Raw genomic sequence first — 27,706 nt, 5'->3', positions numbered from 1 at the left:
TGATAGTTGTATGCATCATTTTGTAAAGAACTACTTGTTTACAAAAGTAATGATACATGTTTTCATTCTCATCTGAAATGTATCATAATTCCTGATGTCTTATATCCTTGCCAGAAGCTGATATTGACATCAATTTTTTATAGGTATATAGTACTGTCTCATTGTGGTTTCAGTATTTATTTCCATATTGGTAATAATGTTTAGCATCTTTACATATGCTCATTCATCACCCATAAAGCTTCTTTTGTGAAATGTCAGTCCAAACCACTTACCTATTTTAGTTTTTGCCTTGTTATAATTAGAGACTCATTTGTGTATTTGAACATGAATCCTTTGTAAAATATGTGTTTTACAAATATTGTATCTTGGATGGCTTCTTTTCATTTTCTTAAAAGTGCCTTTTGCAGAGTAACCATGTTAACTTATTAAAGTTTAACATCAATTTTTTAAAAAATGGCATTGTTATGTCAGACTACACCATCTTTCCCCCATTTACCCCAAATGCATGAAAAGACAATTGTAAAGAGAGATAGTTTATTTCATAAAGCAAGACAAAATCTCCTGTATGCCACAAAATTCACTATGACGTAAAGGGTGCTTGGGTTGAAGCCAAGGGGCTCAACAGATTTATGTCCAGAAGGAAGAAGTTACCATGTCTAGACAATAAAGTCTAAAGGCACAAGAAGAGCTTGGGTGCTTAAAGGCAAAGTCAAAGTATTGCTTCAAGGTTAGGGAAGTGTGAACAGAGGTGTTCGACACAGCCTGAACTCACGTATGTGGACTTAGAAGAGCTGAAGATTTCAGAAAAGCCACTCAGAAGCAACAGACTTCTGGCTGGATTGATGGTATTCATGGTATTATTAATATCACAAACAGAATTCAATAAAATTAACTCAGGAGTGTCAACTGAATAATGAATATATCTGGGAAATATAACTGGGAATATAACTGGGAATCTGAATTAAATCTAAGCATTTGTAGGCATCTACTATACACATGCAAAGGAAACATGCACATGAAGAATAAGTTTGTAATATACATGAATAAAAATGACTATAATTACAATTATAAAGGAAATATTAGCAATTAGTTTTAAGATGGATAAGAAGCTCAATGAAAAAATAATAATAAATACATATTTTTAATAAGCGAGAAACATGACCCATTCTATATAAAACAACTCTGAACTTCATCAAAAGAGAAATGGAAATTAATTGTAGTTTCATACACATTAGATTGTCAGGAAAAGTGACAAAGTTGTGGTGATGATGTGAAACACCCAAAATATCTACTGGTGAAGTAAAACAGTTCAACCACTTTGGACCTGCCTGATAGTGAATAGTTTAATACTATCATCAATTCTCCTATCATTAATAATTCCACACAAGGTATATAACTGACTTTGTTTTCCTTCAGAAGACAGAGAAAGAGGTTGTGAGGGGAATGGGAAAAAAAACAAGGAGAGAAATGAATTACAGTAGATGGGGTAGAGAGAGAAGATGGGAGGGGAGGGGGGATAGTAGAGGATAGGAAAGGTAGCAGAATACAACAGTTACTAATAGGGCATTATGTAAAAACGTGGATGTATAACCGATGTGATTTTGCAATCTGTATACGGGGTAAAAATGGGAGTTCATAACCCACTTGAATCTAATGTATGAAATATGATATGTCAAGAGCTTTGTAATGTTTTGAACAACCAATAAAAAAATAAAATAAAAAAAGAAGACAGAGAAAGAATATTTAACGAGCTTGATTTACAATAGCAAAAAAAAAAAAAATCAAAACTTCTACAACCCAGGAGGTACTTCTTATTTTCAATGTCACAATAAAAAACTTAAGAAATGGTGCTTGAAAATGAATAAATATTTGCTAAACATAATTTGATTGATTCTGAAAAACAGGATGAGAGTAACTATAGACATGGAATTCATGTACTAAATTTGAAGTTTAACAGGATCAAAGAGGAGCACATTTATGTAATACATTGTACTAGGAGATCTATCAGGGTGACAAAATGCAGTAGAGTCCTGTGAAAATGTCAGTGTATAGAGCAATAGTGACTAAATACTGGCCATCGAGTCCTGGCTGCATCGATGCTATCCCATGGTGACCACGCCTCCTCCTTTTCTCATGTCTTCTCCACTTAGAAGAAAACACGGGATTACACTTAATGTGATCCAGGAGAAACTCCTTTTCAGCAAATACTCTTTCCTCAAACAAGTAATGTTCACCCAATTATCATATAAGTTATAGTTAAATTATTGGGAAAGAATCTGAACATATTTTGAGGACCAGCATTCAGTTCACTGCAGAGATGCAGTATGGTTGGTCCATTGATCCAAGGAAGAACAATCAGGTCCAGGTGCAACACCTGAATTTCCTGCTATCAGTTGTTGACCTGAAAGAGAATGAAGCCTAGGAAAAGACCACTTCATGGAGGAGTAATGAAAGTCATACATTCTTTGGGCACATTCCATACCTCAGAAGTCTCTGTAAGGAAGGATAATTCTCTTTACTATCAGAGCATACTCATCTTAGACTTCCTTTTTTAAAAAAATTAGGACTGAAGAAAACTTCATTGGTGGGTTTCAACCATTTCACAGTGATCTCAAACCACTGAGATCATCTAATTATGTTGAGTTTGTAGAAGATGATAATCAACATTCTATTTTTGCCTCTGAAGAGGTCTCAGAATTGTTTTGTCGGCTGGGAATAGCCACCACTTTGCTTCACAGTAGGACTAAAATTAGGAGTTAATGCACACAACCCCAAGCACATGATCACGTGGGGTCTCTTCTCTAGATATGACCACAGCTCTGCTTTAGCATTTACCTGGCCCTTCTCCTCAAACTTACTTTTTTCTTAGAGGGCAACAATATAATATATTCACTAAAACTAGAACCCCTTCTGCAGGTACTCTTTCTATGAGAGCTGACCAATTTCTTCTGTGAAACAAGTTATGTTCAGATAATTAAAATTCTGCATCTAACTTCACAAAATGAGACACAGAGAAAAGCCAGGGCTCACGTCAAGTTAAAATGTACCTGGTTATTAAGTTACCTTATCATGTTAAAAGAATGTAGTGGGAAAAGTCAGATATTCTGGAAATCAGGAACCTTGTCATTGTGACTTCTTTTACAAACCAACAAATGACGTGTCAGAGAAGAGAAACAGTCCTTCTGATGAGCTTCCTCAAGGCCTTCTTCATGTCCCTGCTCCTCAGGCTGTAGATAAAGGGGTTCAGCATCTGAGGGATCCCAGAGTACATCACAGAAGCCACTGCAGTCTTCCTAGGGCAGTCAGTCACTTCAGAGCTAATGTACACCCCAAAACCTGTCCCATAGAACAAGGAGACAACTGACAGGTGAGATCCACAGGTGGAAAAGGCTTTGTGCTTTCCTTCGGCTGATGGCATTCTCAAGACAGAGGACACAATGTGAACATAAGAGAAAATGATCCCAGAGAGAGGAATACCAATAAATATGCAAGATGGAGCATGTTTCCAGGTGTTATTGATGAGGGTGTCAGAACAGGCCAGCTTGATGACCTGAGCGAGTTCACAGAAGTGGGGCATCTCCCGGGCTGTGCAGCAGGGCGTCCACAGTGCTGATGGGTAGTGAGACCAGAAACAGCAGGACACACAGCCAGGGGTTCATGATGACTGTACCTAAGGGGAGGACAAATGGCCATGTAGCAGTCATAGGCCATCACTGTAGGGAGACAATTTTCCATGTCAATGAAAACTAAGACAAAGCAGACCTGTGGTGAGGCTGCATATCACATTGGAAGCATGTGGTAAAGCAAACAGCAGGAGGCTAAAGAGGAAGAAGGTGCGGCATCCCTCTCTCCCCTTCAAGAGCACAGCTAAGTGACCCAACTTCTTCCAACTAGGTTCCACCTCTTACAGTCATGACACCAACAAAGCCTTTAATACATTGGCCATTGAGCACATTTCAGACCCAAATTATAGCAGCCGGGGACACTGAGGAGATCCGTCCTAGGAAATGTCTACCTCGTGTAGAACTTAATGAAGCCCTAATCCCTGACACTATGCATTCCTTCTATCTCGACTTGTTGCAATGAACAGTAGTTCTCTTCATGGTCTGACCTTATTAGGGTGAGGGTCTCATTTTCTTATGACAACAGAAGGTCAACTTACAGATAAAGTCCAAAATCTCAAATATCTCAAAACTGTGCAATTTGTGTAAATAATGAAACTGAGTAGGGAGTCTGTTAACACTACATCAGAAGGACACAGTTTTCCAGGGCAAACCTTACTTGTTATTTAATGGAGTTTGAAATGTCAGTTCTTGGCCTCCCTGTAGGTCTACATGTGGGATGACACCCACCTGGCCCCGACCATGAGCTCAGGTCAGGAAGCTAGTCTGCAGACGCTCACACAGCCTTCCGTAACCCACCCTTGACCCACCCACTGGTCCAGCACTCTTTCTTCTGAAACTGATCCTCAGCAATTACTAACATTGAACCACAGACTTGAATCTGCTTCCATAATGTCACAGCAACAAAACGGAACCTTGAGATGGAAATCATTTGACAAAATCACATGTGAACAAAATCAGTCAGGTTTAAAGTACAAGTGGAATGAACTTACACATCACATTATCTAGTTGCGATGGAAGAACGCAGTAACAGAAGCATCAAGCATTCTGGATCACAGTACTCCTGTCCCTTTAACACATTCTCTAATCCTAAGCCCAAAGTCACAGCAAAGGTATCCCAGTGAAGAGGTGACCCAGGGCTCCCTTCATTTCCCTGTTCCTCAAGCTGTAGATGAAGGGGTTCAGCATTTGAGGGACCACATTGTACATCATTGAAGCCACTGCATTCTTAGTGGAAGAGTCACTTACTGCAGAGCTGCAATAAACTCCAAAACCTGTCCCATAGAATAAGGACACAACCGAGAGGTGAGACCCGCAGGTGGAAAAAGCTTTAGATCTTCCACTCCCTGATGGCATTCTCAAGATAGAGGAGACAATTTGAATATAAGAAAAAATAATCCCTGAGAGAGGGACACCAAAAAATATAATACCCACTGAATATTTCAGGAGGCTATTGACCAGAGTATCAGAGCAGGAGAGTCCAATGACCTGAACGAGTTCACAGAAGAAGTGGGGGATCTCCAGGTCTGTGCAGAAGGACAGCCGCAGCACCATGAGGGTGTGAAGTAGACCATGCAAAATGCTGATAAGCAGGGAGACCAGAACCAGCAGGACACAGAGGCAAGGGTTCATAATGACCATGTACCTCAGTGGGTAACAAATGGCCACATAGCGGTCATAGGCCATCACGGCAAGGACACAGTTTTCTAAACCACTGAAAATCAAGACAAAGCACAGTTGGGAGAGGCAACCTGTGTAGGAGATGCTCTGATCCTGTGCTTGGATGTTCACCAGCATCTTGGGGATGGAGGTTGTACCCATACAGATGTCAGTGAGGGACAGGTTGGAGAGGAAGAAGTACATGGGGGTGTGGAGGTGGTGGTCAGAGCTGACAACCAGGATGATGAGCAGGTTCCCCAGGATGGTGACCAGGTACATGGACAGGAACAGACTGAAGATGAGGGGCTGCAGTGCTGGGTCCTCTGTCAGTTCCAGGAGAAGGAATTCTGAAACAGCTGTGTGGTTTATGGGTTCCATGTTGATTATGAAACTTACGGAAAAGATGAGTGAGAATAAAAGGAATATCTCCTGGAGAAGCAGAAATGGTATCACCTGGCGAATGGTAGAACTGATAGAAATTCTAGAAAGGAACACTCTCGATGCCACTCTGGAGAGAATGTTTGAAAAGATCTGAGGATGAGGAGCAGTGGTCTATGTTTTATCACACAGTATAGATGAATTCAATATTTCTAAGTTTTTTTAAATTTTTTTAAACACACAGATCCTTAAAAGTAAATAAAAAAATCTGATTTACATTGTGAACCTACATGGATATTCGGATCTTTCCTCTGGCCTCTTTTTGCCTCCATTTCTCTTCCATCTTCCCCTCTAATACCTGCATTCATAAGTAACCTTTTTCACACATGTGCCAAGTGCTTAGACTGTAAGAACCATAAGACGTTGTTGTTCCTTCAGAATTAGTCCATGCATTGAATCAAAAAGAAAGATGAGGACAAACATCGAATCTATCTTCTAGAGCCACAGTCCCTAACTTGGGCATGCCTCAGAATCATTCAAACACTCACCAAATTATAGATGAGTTAGTTCATGCTTCAGCCTCAGGGGCTGGTGAGGACATGTACAAAGTACATAGCATATTTGACAGGGAGAGGGACAGGGTCACGCTCCAGTTGTCTGCAAAAGTTACTCTCTTAACTAGTCTGTCTAGTGCCCCTGGACAGTACAAGATTAGCATTCCAAACTGTTCCCTAGGGTCTCACAATTTTTCTTTAGAATCGTAGCTGTTTCTTGTTGAAAAAAGACCAAGCATCCTTTCCTTTCAAGGTGTGTCCTGTTGTACACAGGGTAAATTTTAGCAGGTGGAGGATATCCAACCAAGTGGACAGGAGCAAAGATGAGACAATGTCCCCTCCAAATGTGCAGCACATGAGATTCTCCACTGGAAACACAAGCAGTGTGTTCTAGCAATAAATTCTAAGAGAAGCGGGTGCATGTTGATGACATTCTCTTTCTCATCCCAAGGGAACTTCTTCCCCGAAGGAGCTGGGTAATGTATCACTATCTAAAACAAGAGAGCAAGCAACAATAGCTAAATGACAAATGAAATTCAGAGGCGCCTATGAAGACAGACGGAAGTAAAAACATTTGCCCTTCAAAAGACAGAGACTTACAACATAACAGACTTGTTATATATTCCACTACATTTTTACAACTTAATTTACTTTTATATTCTTTAACTGACAGGTGGTCCTGGATACTGCCTGTTATTCATGACTACATATATAATATAAAGCCATGTGTAGTGGACACGCCCACATTCAAGATGGTACTCCTGAGAAGGGAAGAAGATGAAATGGGGAGTGAGGAGACCAAGGTAGTCAATTTAGTATGCTTCTTATTTTATTACTTCCTTTTACAAAAAAAAGACCTGAAAGGATAGAACATAATGTTAACATTGGATTTTTGTGGAAAAAGGAGGCGAGTGGCCATGTTTGCGGTGGTGGTGTAAATTGAACTCTCTCTGCTATTCCAACTCAAAATATTTGTCAGCTCCAGAGAGTGAAGCATAAGGACTAGAAAGCTTCTTGGTGAACCTCTCTGTGTCTACACCTCAGAGCCCAGAGCCCTGTTACTCCTGCTAGAGAAATAGAACAAAAGCTCTCTGTACATTGAAGCACCAAGAACCAGCAAAGGGAATAATTAGTATGAGCTGAACTCTCTATCCTTAAAACTCAAATGTTGAAATCTTAATTCCCAATTAGAGAAGATGTGACTGTATTTGGAGATAATGCATTGAAACGATCAGTTCACACAAGCTCACAGTGTGTCCCTAATACAATATGACTGGTGTCCTCCCAAGAGATTAGGACACAGACACACACAGAGAGAAGTCCACGTGAAGACACAGGAGGAAGACAGTCAGCTACCAGGTGAGGAGAGAGGCCCCGGGAGGAGCCAACCGTGCTGACACCCTGATCTTCATACTTCTAGTCTCCAGACTGAGAGAAAATAAATCTCTCTCGTTCATCCATCCAGTCTGGGGCATCTTCTTATGGCAGCCCTCACAAACTGACAAAAACCCACCTACCACACAAGAATAAAAAATAAAGAAGTGAAAATATTTTGAAAGAAGCATCACCAAGAAGGGACAGATTTTGATTTGGAGGAAAATGTCCCTGCAGCTGTCCAGAGAGAGCAAGTGCCCAGCAGAATGGGTGCTGCTTGGATATTGGTGAAGAGAATGTGTCAGGAAGGTGGAGTCAGGCAGCAGCCCCCCCACCACAGGGACCTGCTTCTCCTCATCCTCTGCCTGCACGCTCCTCATGGCTTCCCTAGGAAAAAAGTGGAGCAAAACACCTGCCCTAGTGTCCAAAGCCTTCAGGGACAGTGAGCTCCTAGGTGACTTCCCTGAGAAGGACCCAACACCTCACCTGCATGTGGAGACAGAAACGTGTCCTCAGGATGGAAGATACACTCTGAGCCTGTGGGCTCCAGATCAGGGAGGACCATCGCTGGGAGGAGGCACAGCTGCTGCCTCCTGATTCCCAGGGCTTCTGAGTGAGGTTTTCACCAGCTGACACCTGCAGTCTCTGTGTCCCTCAGGACTCAATATCCACAGCTCCTCATTATACCAGAAATGTTACTATTATTCTGATCCCAGGAGTGAATGTCCTTAAAGACCAAATCTGTTGAAGACAGGAAATCAGGGTGGCTGATTTTCTGACCCACAAGGCCAGGCATACGTCATCCAGTTTTCTCCAATGATTCTGCTCACCTCCATTTCACATACCTTGAATACCAAACACTTTGAATCTCCCAATGAATATCCACCTCCCATTTTACATATCCCCATCCATTTCATCTTATTAGAAAGCCTAATTGAATTTTAGGTGTGAAAAATGTAACTTGCATATACATAGGCACATACAAGAGAATTGTAAATAGATCTAAGATGTTGCAAAATTGCATACAAAGATATTTCTTCTTAAGTGTATTAATGCTTCTTAAACCTTAATTTTTGTTCTACTTATTTTGTACAGAAGATTCTCATCTGTTTTTGTTTGATACTTCTGGCTGCATTAAAAAGGACTATTGTTTCCTAATTATCACTTATGAATACTTTTCCAATTCAATCCCAATATTTTCAACGGATAGTTTTCTTCACCTTAGGGGACTGTTAGCTGAAAGTATGTTTCTATGCATTTAATTCAGGTGTGAATTCATTCATAATATCACTACAAAGCCAAGTTGCATGCAAATTGTTTTATTAGATCACCGTAAGATGGATGCCCAATTCAGACAAGATTAATACACTGAGGTAATAAACCAAAGTACCCTGCCTCCTAAAAATTATTAAAATGACTTCAGAAAATAAAATACAGCAAGGAATGCAAAGGTATAATGGATTCTTTCAAGTTTGGTTTTGCTCCAGGAATGCAAGGTTGGTTCGTTCTCTACAGAATCACATCAGTCATCCCTGAACCCTTTTCAGTTCTGCTCAAACGCCAGCCTATCAATGAAGCTTCCCCTATGCTACCACTCTACAAAAAGTACAATACTTTAATATGTTCTTATCCTACTTCCTGATGCATTAGTCAGCATCTAACAGACTATAATTTTCTTGGGCTACTGGGGAAATATATTAGGGTGTCTACATGAGTTCTATTCCTGTGGAAGTAACAGGATGATTAGGAAAGGGATAAACCAATGAAATTATCACATTTGCTGGTAAATGGATAGAACTGGAGACTATAATGCTAAGTGAAGTAAGCCAGACTCACAAAGTCAAGGGTCAAATGTTTTCTCCAACATGAAGAAGCTAGTCTAAACTTTGATGGGTGGGGATAGAGAGAGCAAGAGAGGGAAGAAATGCAGGGAAGAATGACATCAAAATGAAAGAATGATCAAGGGAATAGAAGAGAATTGAGGGGAGGAAGAAGGGATAGGATAACAGGAAAACAGCGGGATGAATCTGACCTAATTTTCCAATCTGTATGTATGAATATATGATAGTGAATTTCACCATTATGTATATCCACAAGGTACTATTTTTTTCCAAAAATAAATAAATAGATCAAAGTAGAGGAAAGTAAACAGGGGGGAGAAGGAGTGGAAGGGTAAGGGAAAGTACAGGGGACTTAATTGCAGAAAACTCTACTATGTGCATTTATAATTATGTCAAAATAAATCCTAATGTTATGTATAGCTATTATGAACCAATGGAATTTTTATAAAATCTATACAATAAAAATTCTATAATAATAACAACAAAAGGGAGAAACTGAACTGTGACATTCTCTCAGTGTCAGTGCCCACTGAAATTATGGAGATGAGAGGTACCTTCTGAATTTTCCCATCTTGTGGCAAGTGGGCCAGGCCTTTAAATGCTTCATTGATTAGTCATTGGTTGTAGACCTTGGGTGCAGTCTTTCCCTTCTACTGAGGCAGTCCAAGAACTGGGCTGCCAATGAACGGCTGTCTGCCAGGTGCACTCCCAGGGTGGGGCAGTAATTCCCTCCCCCTGACAGCAGATCCTGGTGTAAATCAGTGTCCATGCCACCCGCCAGCTCTTGCCTTCACAGATGAAGGAACTCTCCCTGAGAACAAGGATTTGTACCAAGTTTTGTTATATCCTCAGTGTCCAGAATAGGACCTGGCTGTATTGTGTTCTTTTGTGGATAAATGAATGAATAATAAAAACAACTTCTAGGAAAATAATTATTCTCATTACTTCTGGAATTCAATCAGCACATCACAGTGTCCTCTCCACACGTATCTCTCTGGGATTGATCTTTCTCTATTCATGGGTGAGTGTATTTATCAATCAGCTGGAGTTGCTCTCACAAAATATCGTGGACTAGGTGACTTAAACCACAAACATTTATTATCACAGTTGTGGAAAACTCACTAGAACTACTCGAAGGAGGAAGTTTGCACACTTGTATTCAATAAACCCACCCGCAAATAAAACCATCTTACATTTCTACCAGGAAACATGAAAGAGAATATTCAATCACCTCTATTCACAACAGCAGAAAAGTGACTGTCTAAATTTCATCATTATCAGAAAGAACACCTGCTTTTTATTGTTACTACATATCACATAAAATTACAAAACCATCTCTAGTCACTGAGATGATCTTATTATGTGGATTTTATAAATAAAGAAACTAAGCATGACCTTATAATGAAAATTAATGGACTAAACCCCAAATATGATGAACTCTCAGAAATGCAATGATGAAAATGACAACAAAGCCCCAGAAATCATTCATAACCTAGAAACTATAGCAAAGTCAAAAATCAAATGGATGTAACTGATTCTACAGGCAGATAAATATGGGTGATACCAATGCACTGGATTTCTACTAAAGCAGCTTTTTGATTTCCCAATTACCCAATTCAGGCTCTGATAGATGGAATCAAAGAAAGGAGGTTGAAGTTAGAGACTGAATTATTTTGGAAACACTGCAGAACTGTTCGAAACCCACAGATGCAGCCTATATAAAAGGAGCCCCCAGGACTTAGAAAAACTCTGGCTCCACTAATGAAATTTCTCTCTACCTCTATTGGTATTGTAAGAATGCATGAAATTACACGAAGGCCCAAACACATAATCCGGAAAAGATCATTCTCTATAAACCTTCACTTCCAACATAAGTAACACTCACCCACTTGCCATATAGGTCTATATGCAAGAATAAGAGGCTTTAGCAAATGGAAGCATCATTTTGGAGGCCGCCATTCAACTGAGGACACAGATGTCTTCTGTGTGACTCCTTAGAGAAAGCTGTTACCAAAACACAGAGGGATGGGCTCTCATCTTTCTGGCCCTGGCCCCATGTCCAGGCACAGCATCCGCATTTGCTGTAACCACTTGGGGACTCTGAGAAGCACGTGTCCTGGCAGGAGGTCACCTCACGTAGGGCTCAGTGAAGCCCAAATGCCTGAAACTACACATTTCTACTTCTGAATTCTTGGTAAGGAATAATAATTCTCTCCATTGTCTAGGTTTATAAGAGTTTTGTTTTCTTTGTAAAATGACAGCTTCCCCTAATTACAAAACCATCTCAAGTCACTGAGATAATCTTATTATGTGGATTTTATAAATAATGTGGATTTTATAAATAATGAAACTAAGCATGACCTTATAATAATATGCTTTTAAGGGAATGCCTCAGTAATTATGTAATTGAGTATGAAAGTACAGTTCTCTTGCCTCACATTTGATCTACCTGTGAGATGCAGTGTATGTAGCCCTCCCGACCCATGGGATCAGATTGAAGACAGTCTCCAGATATGATCTTGACCTTGTGCAAACCTTTCCATGCCCTGTCTACCTTCTACAACTCTCTGACCTCTGAGATTGTCCCATAAAATATCACAAAAGTAAAAAAAAAAAAAACCCAACTCAGGCTCTGCTGGATGGAATCAAAGAAATGATGTTGAAGTTAGAGACTGAATTATTTTGGAAACACTGAAGAACTGTTCAAAACCCATGACAAGTTTGAAGTCCAAGTAGAAATGCACTTAGCTGTCATCTATCCTCCCAACCATATGATCACGGGAAACAGACTCTGCATCCCACCACAGGTCACTTCATTATTTCCCAAAACACTCGTGTCCTCCAGCTTGCCTTTTTCTAAGTGTGTGCCACACAGAATCGGAAAAATCCAGAGCTCCAAGAAAGGGAAATGTGTTCAGATAATTGAAATCTTCTTCATAAAAGAAAATTCAGGTTTCAAGGCAGTTTAAAGTACATATGGTCAGGATTTTGTCTCATTATTTTAGAAAAACTGTATTGATGGGGGAGACAGGCATTCTGGGTCACCAGAAATTCTGTCACTTTGATTTACACTACAAACCTATATCCAAAGCAAGGACACATCACAGAAAAGAAGCAATCCTACCCCTGAGCTTCCTCAAAGCCTCTTTCACGTCCTTGTTCCTCAGACTGTAGATAAAGGGGTTCATCATCTGAGGGACCACAGAGTACATCACTGAAGCCACTGCAGTCTTCCTGGGGGAGTCAGTCACTGCAGAGCTGATGTACACCCCCAAACCTGTCCCATAGAACAGGGAGACAACACACAGGTGAGACCCACAGGTGGAAAAGGCTTTGTGTTTTCCTCCTGATGAGGGCATCCTCAAGACAGAGGACACAATGTGAACGTAAGAGAAAATGATTCCAAAGAGGGGAACTCCAAGAAATAGGAAAGATGCCACATAGATCAGGATGTTATCAATGAGGGTTTTGGTACAGGAGAGCTTGAGGACCTGAGCAAGCTCACAGAAGAATTGGGGGATTTTGATGTCTGAGCAGAAGGACAGCCGCAGCACCATCAGAGAGTGGAACAGGGAATCCATGGTACTTATGAACGCAGAGACCAGAACCGTCAGGACACAGAGGCGAGGGTTCATGATGGCTGTGTACCTCAGGGGGTAACAGATGGCGACATAGCGGTCATAGGCCATCATTGCAAGGAGAAAATTTTCCAAGACTACAAAAACGATGACAGAGCAGGCCTGGGTGAGGCAGCCTGTGTAGGTGATGCTCTGATCCTGTCTTTGGATGTTCACCAGCATCTTTGGGATTGTGCTTGAGCTCAAACAGATGTCATTAAAGGAAAGAGCGGAGAGGAAGAAGTACATGGGGGTGTGGAGGCGGGGGTCAGAGCTGACAGCCAGGATGATGAGCAGGTTCCCCAGGATGGTGACCAGGTACATGGTCAGGAACAGGCTGAAGATGAGGGGCTGCAGGGCTGGGTCATCTGTCAGTCCCAGGAGAAGGAATTCAGAAACAGCTGTGTGGTTTCTGGGTTCCATGTACTTAATGGACCTGATAGAAAAGATGTGTGAAAAGATAATAAATTTTATGGACAGCAGCAGCCCTTGGGAAGATGATAGAAATGCAGATGCTTGGTTCACTCCAAACTTACTGCTGGTACCCTCCAGGGATGAGGAATAGCAGCAAGCTCTCTGGGTGGTTCATGCATGTTGAATTTTGCAAACCAATTAAAAAAAGCTTTCTCGTGGGCAATTTGAATTCAAGTGATTATTCAGATAAATCCCTCTGAAAACGTTTCCCTCCACATCTCTTTACTCATTCCTCTTTTTCTCTCCATACCCTCTATCAAAATAAAATTTACTGAATACACACTGTTTCTGTGCCAAGTGCAGAGAATGAAACAAAGTAGAAGGTGTCAGGTATCAAAATCATTTCGTGACAGTAAAAATTTAAAAAGTGAGAATGAAATTTTGAAATCCTTCTAAAGCAAAGGTTCTCTGGCTTTGTCTTGCTTCAGAATCATCTAAAGATATTTCCAAACCAAGGATGTGTTAATTCTTACTATCATCTCCATTTACCCACGAGGACACTTAGGTAAAGTGAGGTTATATCATGGATATGAGATCCCCAGTGCATGCTGGTCAAAACTGGGTTGGAACTCAGATATTCTGACTGCCTAGTTGATTCTTGAGTCATCGCCAGCAAAGCCTCAGAACTAGCATGGCTCCATGATCACTCAGTTCTCATGATTCTCCTTGGACATTTTAATGACTTCTTCCTTACCAAAGCCTCTGGTCTTTCCCTTTCTTTCAAAGTATCGATTGCTACCAGTGAAATTAATTAGAGCAGGTGGATGGAATCTGAGTGAAAATCAGAAAATGTTGCCTCTGCATTTGAAGCCCGGCAGACTCCCCAAAGAAACACCCAGCGTCTCCTTTAGCAATTGATTTTCAGGGAAGTTGGAAAACTCTGTCTTTGTGATCCTCTGTCTCATTAAGGGAGTTGTGGCCTTAATTCTATAGGTGTCACATCATTTTTTTTTAGAGAAAAAGTGAAATTCATAGACATGTAAGAAAACAGACAAAAGTAAAGTACATTCCCTGATATTCAGAAATCAGAAGCTTGCAAGATAACACACACTTGTTGGTGAGCATTGTCATGGTCCTACCAGGACCCTGTAGAGCAATGTCTGTGATGAAAACTGGGCATGTCAGCACTTACCACTTGGTGCAATATTGCAGTCACACACTCCAAATATTACCGAGGCTCTAGAATGTCCTTTGTGAGGAGCAGCCGTCATGGACCTTGTGGACAGCCTGGATGTTCTACCTGTAGGTACCTGTAGGCTGGAAACTGGATCAGGGAGGTGTTCATTACTTAATTGTGCTCATTATTTCCAGTGCATAAATATATCTAACCATTATTTGTACTCCTCACATATACATTATTTTTTTTTCAATTTTACTACAATGAAGCTAGAAGGACAATAGGAGGTACAGTTCACGATGAGGAAAGACTAAAAGGAAAGCACCCAACATGCTGCTTGTCTTATGGGACCCTCATGCTGACATTTCCTCTTGATTTCTTTTTATACTGTAGTGAGCTATCACAAGTGGTGTTTATTCATTCCTCAGAAAGAGCCAGATGGTGGTGGTGCATGCCTGTCATCCCAGAGACTTGGGAAGCTGAGGCAGGAGGATCACAGGTTCTAAGCTAGCCTCAGGAACATAGCAAGGCCCTAAGCAACTTAGTGAGATCCTGGGTTAAATCTCCAGTACAAAAAAAAAAAACAAAAACAAACAGAAAAGAAGGCGAATGATAAATGAAAATATCAGGGAATTATTTAATATTCTAAAACTCCCTCTGGGAATTGTCAGATTAAAACATAAGGAAACACCAATAAGACCAATATTCATTTGGCATTGGAATATGTTTAAATACATAGGTATTAAGATGAAATAAATGCTAAGTGAATTGAAACATGGATTACTCTCCCAAAGCATTAAGAGACTTCACATACCTGTTTGGCTTATGTATGAATGTCATTCAGCATCTCACCTGGCTATCGAAGATGAAAGATGTGTCCACAGGAAGGGAGGCCACCTGAATGACTCAGTGGTATCTGGTCAGGAAGGTTCATCTCCGGGAGGAGGCTCAGGTGCTGCTTCCTGGCTGGGGCAGAGCTGCTGAGTGGGCTGCCCCACGCTGACTCCTATAGTCTCTGTGTCCCAGGGGCTCAATATCCCGAGCTCCTCATTAAAGCAGCTACTTGACAATCATTCTGATCCCAAGGGTGCAGGTCCTTGAAGACCAACTCTGCAGGAGTGAGGGATTCAGGGTGGCTGATTCCTGACCCCTGAGGCCCTGTTTGCACCACTCAGCTCTCTGCACTGTCTCTGCTCAGCTCATTGCCCCGCCCCTACTCACACAGCAGGTGGCCTCACTCTAAAGAATTACAGGCCTCCTTTAAACTACAAACGAAACCATCACATTTTAATTAATGATTTCAGCATGCCTGATTCATTTTTAGGTGTAAAGCTACTTGCTGTAACAAAGGGGTATACTTAACACACGTGTGAATCATTATGAAATATTTGTTGAACTATTTTTTCTCATATTTTACAAAGATTCTAATAGACTCTCATTTATCACTGCTGACTATCAAAATGTAGACAGAGCTGTTACTTCCTGCATGGAGTATAATTAGCACCATTACAATTCCATCATAACATTTCCAATACATTTTTCTTTTTATTAGGTAACCTTTAGGTAAAATTGTGTTGTTTTTTTTAAATGATACTTAATGACAAAATCAATGAGACTGAGTGCTACAGAGATGTTCCAGTCACTCAGTACGTTGGGCTAGATTTCACCCATCACTTAATCAGCGCAGGTGACATTCCAGGTGAGTGTTCATTTTAAACTCTTTCACCTTTAAAGGCTTTAGCATTGCATATGTTGACTGATTCATTTGTAATGTATAAATTCTTTATTTTGGGAAAAGACCCTTTTAATTTTTCGATTTATTCTTTACTTATTTATTTTTTAAATTTATTTTTCTCAAATTTTCATTGCTGCATTATAATTATATGTAACAGAGGGGTTCTTGTTCCATATTTCTACATGCACACAAGGTAACGACTTAAGTTGGTCAATGTCATTCCCTACTACCACCCCTGTTTATCCCCACCTCCCTTCTCTAGGGCTTTCCCTCTACTCTGCTGGTCTCCTTTTTATGGAAAAATTCCTGGTCTTTCCAAGAATTGACTCGGGCAGAAGCAGTTGGGTTCAGATGACTTAGGCCACTTTCAGATCCTATCAGTGGAATGAACCAGGAGGATTTCCAGAACTCTTTTAAGTTAAAAAAAAAGATGATTTCATGAGACTAATATCTATGTGTACATCCATATCCACTATAAGTGATATAGTTTGCCTCTTTATTTCCAGCTTTTGTGCTCTTATTGCTTTTATTGTCCAGTTGTAGTTCTTCCAGAAAAGTACTAAATAATGATAATGGATGTGCTTTTTTTTCCTTGATTTTAGTAGGATCTCTTTTTAAAAAAAAAATATTTTGTTTTACCTAGTTATACCTGACAGGGGAATGCATTTATGCACTTTGATACATCCTCCATAAATGGTGTATAATTTCTCATTTTTTATTGTAATGTTATAGAATCACATTTGTCATGCAGTCATCTATGTACATAAGGTAATCATGTCTGTTTATTCTACCAGTAGGATCTCTTTTAATGCTTTGCTGGTGAGACTGACTAGCTAGTGTCTAATACATCATGTTTAGAAGTTATGAAAATAAAACCTTAAATTTGTCATTATTTGAGGTTACATAATCATTTACCTAGGAAAAATCAGAATCAACCCTCAATCTGTTAGAACTGATAAAAGAATATAGAAAGCTTGCCAGATAAGAGAACAACCTACAAACATGAATCATCTGAAATCTATGAGAAGATAGCATCATAGTGGTTTTCCTCACCATGATAACCTTCTTCACTTTTAAAAAGAGAAATAATGGTTAAACTCTACAAAGACATATATGGGACTATAAGCAAGGTTTGTATCTATTTTACTATGCATTTTTAAAGTTAGTGTCAGTCATAGGTGATCAACATCATATTGTTTTCTTTTTTGAAGTATTAATACGAGGAAACACATTGAAATTTCCTTACATGCTTGGAATATCATTGTTCCCATTATAATTTTAAGTGTATTTCCTGATTATATTTCCTTAGAATGTTCACAGGTATATTCATGAATGAGGTTAATATGCATGTTCCAGAGGGGCATGTCCAGGTCTGAGCAGAAGGACAGCTGCAGCACCATCAGACTGTGCAACAGGGCGTCCACAGTGCTGATGGACAAGGAGACTAGAACCAGCAGGATACACAAGCAGGGGTTCATGATGACTGTGTATCTCAAGGGGTGACAAATGGCCACATAGCGGTCATAGGCCATCACTGCAAGGAGAAAATTTTCCACGAGTTTAAAAAATTATGATAAAGCCAACCTGGGTGAGGCAGCCTGCGTGGGTGATGGTCTGATCCTGCATTTGGATGTTGACCAGCATCTGTGGAATGGTGCATGTTGTATAGCCAATGTCAGTGCAGGAGAGGCTGCAGAGGAAGAAGTACATGGGGGTGTGGAGGTGGGGGTCAGAGCTGACGGCCAGGATGATGAGCAGGTTCCCCAGGATGGTGACCAGGTACATGGACAGGAACAGGCTGAAGATGAGGGGCTGCAGGGCTGGGTCATCTGTCAGTCCCAGGAGAAGGAATTCTGAGGAAACTGACATGTTTCTGGCTTTCATGTTGTTGAATAATCTGACGGATAAGATACAGTTAAAAAATAATAACATGAATGGACGGCAGCAGCAGCATCAGTTGGGAAAATGTTAAAAATGTAAAGATTTAGCCCCCCTCCAGAGTTATGGGTGACAAATTCTGGGGATGAGGCCAGCAGTCTATGCTTCAACCAGCCCTCCAGGTGGTTTTGATATAAGCTGAACACTGAGAACCAGTTCATTAAAAACAAACACTTCATACCTGTATCATGAGCTCTCACGAGTATCCAAATAGTTCCCCCTTCTCCTTTCCCATTTGTTCCTTTCTGCTCAGCCTTCCTTTCCCCTGGAATCCCTTTATACAAGCCACTCTGGATGAGTACCAATTCTTTCTCATGAATTGTGCTCAGTGTTGAGAATAAAGAAAAGGATAAGGCTTTCAGACAGAATTGCCCATGCCTTCAAATAAACAAAAAGGTGATAATGACTTCATTAGCTCCGTCTACTTGATCCGTGGTTCACAAAGTCTGGAGTCTCTCAAAATCATCTGAAGACCTTGCCAAATCTACCCGTGAATACTCCTTGGATGTGCGACACCCATGAGTGCTTACAAGGACTGGGACAAACTCAGAATGTCTCCCTGAGGAGCTAGATCTTGGCCAGGCTCTGCCAATGACTCTGGGTGGCAAGAAGCAGCATTCCTGACGATCATTCCAACCTCACAATTTACCTTTGTCCTTTTAACATCTACTTCCTGAGCAAAGTGTAAAGACATCCCTGGCCTTCAAGGGTTTTTGACTTCTCCCCGACGAGATGAAATTAGTGGGTGGCATAGATCCAGGTGGACACAAGGAAATGTTGCCTCTAGGCCTGGAGCTCAGAAGACTGACCCATGGAGCAGCAAGTCATTCTCCTTTAGCATTAATTCTAAGAGGAGCTGGGGAACTCCGTCCATGGGATTCTGTGTCATCCCAAGGGAATTCTTCCCTGAAGGTAATAGGAACATAGGATTTTTAAAATAGATTCTTAAAATGAGAGAAAGACTGATGTGCACAAACTACTGTCAATGGAAACAAAAAATGATTCTCTGTTCTTCAGAAAACAGAGACCTCATAACACAGAATTATCACGTTTATGAGATACATATAATTAGGGTGCTACCGGGAGTGTCCCTCTTGACTAGTGGTCTCTCTACAGGGTGAAACAAGGTTGTCAATGACAGAGATTTTGATTAGACGTAATATGGGCTCATACATTCTAATCTGTGCTCCAGAACACACTTTGTGTAGAGGAAACATCTTCACTGTATGAGAAGCCCTGGTGTCCTCCATGTTCAGTGGGAACTGCATGATGGCCGTGCTAATTAGCTGGATCATGCTGATCATTTTTCAGTACAGGTGTATATGGGATCCCCACACTGTACATCTGAATATATTTTTTTATTAAATTATTCCTGAATAAGCTGAAAAAATTGGGGAATGATGACAAAGGAACATAACAAACGCTGTCAGCTCAGTGTACGGCAGGTAGGACCCTAATACATTTCCTATTGGGCTATTTTTTTCTGTCATAAATATTTATTCCTGACACCTCCCATTCCTCATAAAAAGCAAGGTGTAGGGACAGATGAGGAAAGAAGTAAGAGAACATGATTAATATGATAAATGCACATGTCAGGGAAACATTTATGTGCGGAACTCCCCTCTGGGAATGCTGGTCATGGAGAAAAGTGAGTAAAGAAACATCAATAATTCCAAAATTCTTTTGGCAGGGTTATATCCTAAACATAGGAAATTGAGTTAAGTAATAAATGAATTACATATATGAATCTCACCAAATCTTATGTCCAGTGTGTTAACCAACGGACTGCATGTTACCTGGTTGTTTTCAGACCTGACCCCAGAAGCCAGGTGCAAATCATCCAGTTCTCTCCACTGTTTCTCCTCCCCTCCATTTATTGTAGCCTGTGAACACAACACATAGCATTTTGTAATAAATTGAAAACTTCTGCTTTAGCTTTAAACAAGTGTCTATCTATTCATAACATCTGGAAGCCCGATTTGCTTTTAGGTGTGAAAATATACACGGAGTATAAACAACACGACTACAAATATAGCTGAGAGGTTTTAAAATTTTTAAAAAAAAGGCTTCTCTTATTATCATTGATGATACTTGAGCCTTAATGTTTTTTCTCACGATCTTTTTTATATTTTTACAGCTGCATTATAGTTAGTTACATAATATTGGGGTTCATGTTCACATAATTATACACACATCTGCTACACTTCACTCCCCAGTACTTCTCTTCCCCTGTCTCCTCTCTCCTCCTGCTCGACTTCCTCCATTCTAATGATCTTTCCTTCTATTTATTTATAGTCTGTTATTTTTAATTTGTGCTTTATAGATTACATAAAGTGAAGTTCACTGTGATATATTCGTATTGTACATAGTATAATTTGGTCCATGTCATTCTGCAGTTCCCACTTTCTCTCTCCCTCCTCCTCCATCTCTACCTCCTTCCCCTCCTTCACTGGCCTCTCTTCTATTTTCTTGGGGTTACCCCACCTTTTTCTTTACTTTGCTCTAGCTCCCCCACATTAGAGTAAACATTCCACCCTTGACCTTCTCAGTCTGGCTGATCTCACTTAGCATGATGTTCTCGGGTTCCATCCATTGACCAGCAAGTGCCATAATTTCCTTCTTCTTTATGGCGGAGTCCAACTCCTCTGTGTATATGTACCATACTTTCTTTATCTGTTCATCTGTTGAAGGGCACTAGCACATTCTCATCTATTTCTTTAATCATTGCTGTGTCATCACGGCTCACTTTTCTTCACATAAGGAAGCTGTGAACTGAGATTACAGTTCTTCAATTTAAAAGGAGCAAAAGTTAGCAGTAGGCAGATGCGTCCATACACTCAGTAGACTTGGCTGGATCTCAAGCATGCTCTACTAGGCAGAGACGGAATTCCATGTTAGTGTTCATTTAAAACCTTTCATATTTCAGGACAGCAATATTTCCCTATGCTTATCAACTCGTTTTATCACTTGTTTCCTGTTTCTGCATGAATTTAAAATTTTAAAGATATATTATTTGTGTTGGGTGCAACGGTACACACCTGTAATCCCAGAGGTTTGAGAGACTAAGGCAGGAGGATTTCGAGTTCAAAGCCAGCCTCAGCAATTGAGTGGAACCCTAGGCAACTCAGTGAGACCCTGTATCTAAATAAAATATTTTTTAAAAAGGGCTGGGGCTCAGTGATTAAGTGCCCCTGGTTTCAATTCCCAGTACAAAAAAAAAGATATATATTTGATGTTTATGACAAGATGGACTTGTAATATTATTTTTCTTCATTCTAATTCCATTCACTTAAAAAAGAATGAATAATAAGCCAATTGTGGTGGTGCATGCCTCTAATCCCAGTGGCTTGGGAGGCTGAGGCAGGAGGATTGCAAGTTCAAATTCAGCCTCAGCCACTTAGGGAGGGATGGTGAGTAGAGAGATCTCCTTTGAGGAGTTGTGTTACAAAGAAAGGAGAGATGGCAGCTGGAGCAGAATGAGAGTGTGAGATCTCTTTGTTTTATTTTTAGGGGAAGTTCATATGCATTTGGAGTAAGGATGTCAGGCTTCACTGATCTCTGAGAAGTACTAGCTTAGGAAAACTGAAGCGTCACTGAGAACTTCCACCTGAGTTGAGACACAGGTACACTCGGCTCTCAAGGTCTCCAGTTTGCTGGCCTCATAGGTCCTATCCACCAAGGGCCAGCATCCAGACAGCACCCACACTCTGGGTCAGAGGACTTGCTTCCAAAACCTTAGGACTCATGACTATTATTTTGGTCAGACATTGTTTTCAGTAATTACTTGAAGATCAAATCTCTATGAGTTCTGGTGACAGGTTGCACATTTTTTTTCCAAAACAGAGGAATAAGGAAATATAAATATGCGGAGAATTGAAAACCTGAAGAAGTAGCCATATTCGTAACTGCATCGTAAACCAACTCTTAGGAGGTCGAAAGCAGTCTCCCAGGACAGGAGTCCAGGCAGCTGATGCAGCTGGGAGAGGACAAGGGGGAGGAAGACTGCCCAGCACTTAGACCTCAACACAAAACAGGCCTCTAGCAGGACGTGCCTCGGCACCTCCACAACCTTCACCTCCGGGAACTTGAAATATCTCATCAGCACCAGCTGCTGAGCCTGGTAGTCACTTGCTGCCTGTGAGACCCTCGCTAGGTGGTATTTGGTTGAGGGATTCCTGACCTTTCCCAGCGTGGTGGTGGCTGATCCCACATCCTGAGCTACATGGACATGGCTTCCTTCTGTGTGGATCCTAGTCCTCTGTGCCCAGGCATCGCTGCAGTCGAAGCTAAAACACAATTTAGGAAAACTATTGCCTTTCCTCTCAAAAACAAACTATAAAAGATGGTTTCTATAGTTATATACAGTAATATAGACAGCTGTAGGTGCAAGTAAAGAGTGTCTATTTACACATATTAATATATGCACATAATTCTGTGAATATGCATTAAAATCCAACTTTTTAATAAAGGCAAATTCCAGTGTAACTCACTAAATTTTTTTAATTGATTCTTTTCAGTTATATATAATGTTAGGATACTTTTCGACATAATCACAAAAACATGGAATATAATTTTCTCTAATTCAGTTCCCAACATTTCCCCCTTTGCCCACCTTCCCCTCTGCTCCCTTCCCTCCTCTCTACTAATTTTTCTGCAAGTTATTTATCCTTTATTTTTTAATCGGTGTCTTGTAGACAATCTTGATCTTGCTGAAACTTGAAGCAGATTTTTCACTTTACAAAGAGTAATTTCTCACAGGGTCAACACTCCGACCTACTGGTACAAACATCAACTTTCTTTACAAGACTCCTGAAGTTCAAGAAATAAAAACACAAATGAGTAAGTGGGATGTCATCAAATTAAAAAGCTCTTCACAGCAAAGGAAATGATCGAGAATGCCAAGAGAGAGCCTGCAGAACGGGAGAAGATCTTTGCCATCTGCTTCTCTGGCAAGGGATTAAGATCCGGAACATATAAAGAACTCAAAAAACATGACACTAAAAGAAAAAATTAACCCAATGAGTAATCAGGCAAACAAACTAAACAGATTTTTCAAAAGAAGAAACACAAATAGCAACACATTTGTGTTGTTCAGAATCTCTAGCAATCAAGAAAATGTTAATCCAATTACGAATAGGGCATTATGTAAAATTGTGGATGTGTAACCCACGTGATTCTGAAATCTGCATTTGGGGTAAAATGGGGGGTTCATTACCCACTTCAATCTAATGTATGAAATATGATATGTCAAGAGCTTTGTAATGTTGTGAACAACCAATAAAAAAAAAGAAAATGTTAATCAAAACTATATTGAGATTTCATCCCATTCACAGATTGGCAATAATCAATATACAGATAATAATAAATAAATGGTGGTGATGATGTGGGGGAAAGGATACACTAATACTTTTTTTTAAGGGAATGCAAGTTAGTACAACCACTTTGGAAGCAGTATGGGGATTCTTCAAGAGATTAGAAATGGCACCATATGACCTAGCTATCCCACTCTTCAGTATTCATCCAAAGTAATTAAAATCAGCATGTTATATTAATGCATGCATACCAATATTTATAGCAGCACAATAAACAATAGCCAAGTTGTGGAACCAGCCAAGATGCCAATCAATAGGTGAATGGATTTTTAAACAGTGGTATATACACACAATGGAATTCTACTCAGCCATTAAGAAGATCGAGATTCTGTTATTTGCTGATAAATGGTTGGAAGAAGAGAACATCAACTAAGTGAAGTCAGCCACTCAGAAAGTCGAGGATCAGATGCTTTCTCTTACATGTGGAATCTAAAGAGAAAAAGAAAAAAGGAATAAAAAGGAGGATCTCGAAAAAATAGAAGGGAGATCAATAGACTAGAAGTGGGGGACCAGAAATCCTCCTGCCTTAGTCTCTCAAACCTCTGGGATTACAGGTGTGTACCGTTGCACCCAACACAAATAATATATCTTTAAAATTTTAAATTCATGCAGAAACAGGAAACAAGTGATAAAACAAGTGATAAGAACTAGAGAATGACTTTGACCAAATTATACTAGGTGAATGTAGGAATATGCCATGATGCATTCCAAGTTTACATATAAAATAATGCATCAATTAAAAATAAATAGAATGAAGTCGAATAGAGTAGATGAAGGGGTCAGAGGAGGTCGGAGGAAGGAAGGCAGGAAAGGCTGTAGTATTGGGGATTGAAATGGGTAAAACTATGTAATATGCATTCATGATTATGTCAAAATGAACCCTGCTATTTGAATAACTATAAATCACTAAAAATAAAAATAAATAAGTAAATAAATGAAAAATGAAAAAAAAGGGTTAAGAAAAAATTTCGTGTATATACCAAATGGAGTTTAAATCAGCAACACAGAAGAATGAAATTGTCTCATTTGCAAGAAAATGTAAGGAACTTTATGTTAGGTGAAATAAGCCAGACACAGAAAGACAAGGGTCATGTGTTTTTCTCCACAGGTGGACACTGGCAAGAAAAAAGCATAAAAAGGAACTTTATGATGAATAGTGTTAGATTAGGTAAAGGGAAGTGAAAGGAGAGGAGGGGCTGTGGAGATAGGAAAGATAGTGGAATGAAACAGACATTATTACTGTCTGCATGTATGTGGCTGCATGACCAATATGATTCTGCAAGATGGACACTCAGAAAAATGAGAAATTATGTCCCATCTATGTATGATCTATAAAGTGCATAAATGCATTCTACTGTCACGTATAACTAATTAAAACAAATTTAAAAATTAATAAAAAAAAGAAACTTCATGAAAATAGAAGGGAGACCCGCAGAACCGAGAAAGAAGACTGGAGGAGGGAGAAAGGAAGGGGAAGGGCAGATCCTGGGGAATGAAACTGATCACATGTTCTCTGTGTGTCAGATGTGTCACAGTGAATCCCATTGGTATGTCTTGTCATAATGCAGCAGTTTTAAAAGACAGACAAACATATCAGAGAGTCAAAAAAGACAAACAGACATACAGAACCATAATTTCACCTCACAATCCCCTAATATGAAGAAAAGCATAATGAAACTATCATGATGGAATTGCAAATGGTGTTCTTAAAACTGTATGTGGGGAGACACAACCTGTTGATATTTTTCACCATTAGCAATGATCAATGAAAATATATTGAAATATTTGTAAAATATAGGGTAGAAAAGCTACAGTTCATCAAATATTCAATGAAGGTCAAGAAGAAACACCCTGAGCATTTACATTTTTACCATGTGGTAGTTTGGATATTGGCCCAACAAAAGCCAGTATGTTAAAGGATTGTTCATCACACTGGGGTGCTCTTGGGAAGTGGTGGGACCATTCAGAGATGGGGTGTAGCAGAAGGTAGTTAGGTCAAGGGGATAGTGAAGCCCCCTCCTCTCTCTCTCTCTCTCTCTCTCTCTCTCTCTCTCTCTCTCTCTCTCTCTCTCTCTTTCTCTCTCTTTCTTCCTGGTGGCCTCCTCTGTCTCACATTCCCTCCTTGATGTTCTTCATAATCCCAGGCTCAAAGAAACAGGAGAAATGACAATAAAGTAAAACCTTTGAAATGAGCCAAAATAAACCTTTCCCTTTTTTTTGACTGATTTATTTGAAGTTTTGATTAAGCTACAAAGGCTGATAACACAATATCTTATATAATATTTATTAGCAAATTACCCATGCAGTTATATACAGAATATTGCTTCACATCTGAAATGGAATAAGACTTCTTGAAATCGTTATTAGAGATGCCTTTGCACTGAAGAGGGGCCCTGGAATTCATTAGAGAGATGTCATGTGTTTTGTGAGCAGGGCCCGGCCAACACCGCTGAGCAGAGGCATGCAGAGAACTTCCATACGTGTGACAGTGGCCGAAGGATTTCATAGGTGAGCTTATCAGACTGAGGAAGATCTTTCCTATTTCTGCTTTACTGAGGGGTGTTTTTGGGGATTTTGTTTATTTCAAACAGGTATGGATGTTGGATTAGTTTTTTAAATTTTTTTGTAAACATGAATACTTAAAAATATATTAAAAAACATGTGAAGGTTTTGTACCCTGATAGCTATAAAAACTGTTGGAGAAAATTAAAGAAAGTCTAAAAATATGGATACGTATAATATATGCACAAATTGGAAGACTTAGCTTTGTCAAAATGTCAATTGCCCCTAGATTGATAAGTAAATTCAGTGAAATCACAATGAAAATCTCAGTAGGATTTTTTGGTAGAAGTTTCAAGTTGAAAAGGAAGTACGCTTTTCAAGACCAATACCTAGTGAGCAGAGATAATGAGGGCATATACTGACAAATTTAACCCTGTTAAAACTAGACAGGGGTAGGTATCTACAAATACTATAACACACAACTAAGCAATCCACTTGCCATTCATACATGTCAATATACATATACCTTATATATGTGATAATAATATGTATAATATGTGTAATAATATATAATTCCTTGTGATATTGCATAAAGAACTCCTTTGAATAAGATATTAAGCAGAACATTGGAAATATCACAGACATGTTTCTCAAAAGACAAGAAAATAAATAGACCTTAACGTATAAAAGAATTCTCAGCCTCATAATAAGAAAAACATAAATTAACTGAATGCTATTTTAGACCCATTAGATTGTCAGGGTAAAGGAATGCTTCAGGGAGGATGTGGACCACCAGAAATTTCCGAGGGTAGGATAAATAGATTTAAGTCCTTAAAACTTTTTGGAACTAACCCAAAGTGAAAAGATCCTCTTTTGTATCCAATAATTTTACCACAAGAACAAAATTATGTTTTCATTCCTTCAGAGGACATAGAGGAGAATGTTAAAGTAGCTTTCTTGTAAGAGAAAAAAAAAGTTACTTAAACTTCATCAATGCCAGAAATGCTCCATATTTTAATCTCATCACACATAATATGCAACCACAGAGCATTGAAAATAGATGAATCACTGCCACACCCAATAGCATGACTGATTCTGAAGCAAAATCACAGGACTAACAAGAAGTCATGGGATTCACGTATTAAATCTGAACTGCAATAGTAGTTACTTTACTTAATAAGAGGGATACCTAAAGGATTGATTTTTACAAATCCATAAGAGTCTAAGTAATCTCGACAGCTCTGTGGAGCTAAGTGATCAAACACTGGCATCAATAGCGACTCCATCCATCCAACGCCCACCTCTGGTCACAGTGCCTCCTGTGTGCTGCGTGTCCTCTGCTCTGCTATAAGGAAACACAGGATTGCATTTACAGCAATCAGGTAAAAGCTCCTGCTCTATAAGCAAGTAACAGTCACCTTTATCCCACATATATTGCATGTTCACAGGACAGGATTGGGGATATTCTGAGGGCCACCATTCAGTCCACTTCAAGGATACAATGTGACTGACCCATAACCCA

General features: G+C 39.7%; 2 protein-coding genes and 1 pseudogene across 3 annotated transcripts; all 3 read right to left on the bottom strand.

The window, feature by feature from the left end:
* Positions 1–3,160: 3,160 nt before the first annotated feature.
* Positions 3,161–5,660, bottom strand: LOC308645933 (olfactory receptor 7G2-like; the record flags this gene model as incomplete). The annotated part of the gene is made up of 2 exons (XM_081288386.1): positions 3,161–3,550; positions 5,112–5,660. 2 exons carry the CDS (start codon positions 5,658–5,660, stop codon positions 3,161–3,163), a joined length of 939 nt encoding a protein of 312 aa, XP_081144512.1.
* A 6,870-nt stretch (positions 5,661–12,530) lies between these two features.
* Positions 12,531–13,493, bottom strand: LOC308645946 (olfactory receptor 7G2-like; the record flags this gene model as incomplete). The annotated part of the gene is made up of 1 exon (XM_081288397.1): positions 12,531–13,493. Exon 1 carries the CDS (start codon positions 13,467–13,469, stop codon positions 12,531–12,533), a length of 939 nt encoding a protein of 312 aa, XP_081144523.1. The 5' UTR covers positions 13,470–13,493.
* Positions 13,494–17,667: 4,174 nt separating this feature from the next.
* Positions 17,668–18,256, bottom strand: LOC308645732 (olfactory receptor 7G2-like; annotated as a pseudogene). The gene has a single exon. The product of its transcript is annotated as an olfactory receptor 7G2-like (transcript).
* Positions 18,257–27,706: the final 9,450 nt, after the last annotated feature.

The sequence above is a fragment of the Spermophilus citellus genome, assembly GCF_964194105.1.
Source record: "Spermophilus citellus genome assembly, chromosome: 3".
In the NCBI taxonomy this organism is placed as follows: domain Eukaryota; kingdom Metazoa; phylum Chordata; class Mammalia; order Rodentia; family Sciuridae; genus Spermophilus; species Spermophilus citellus.
Note: the sequence above shows the minus strand (reverse complement) of the source record. Positions and strands in the feature narration are given on the sequence as shown.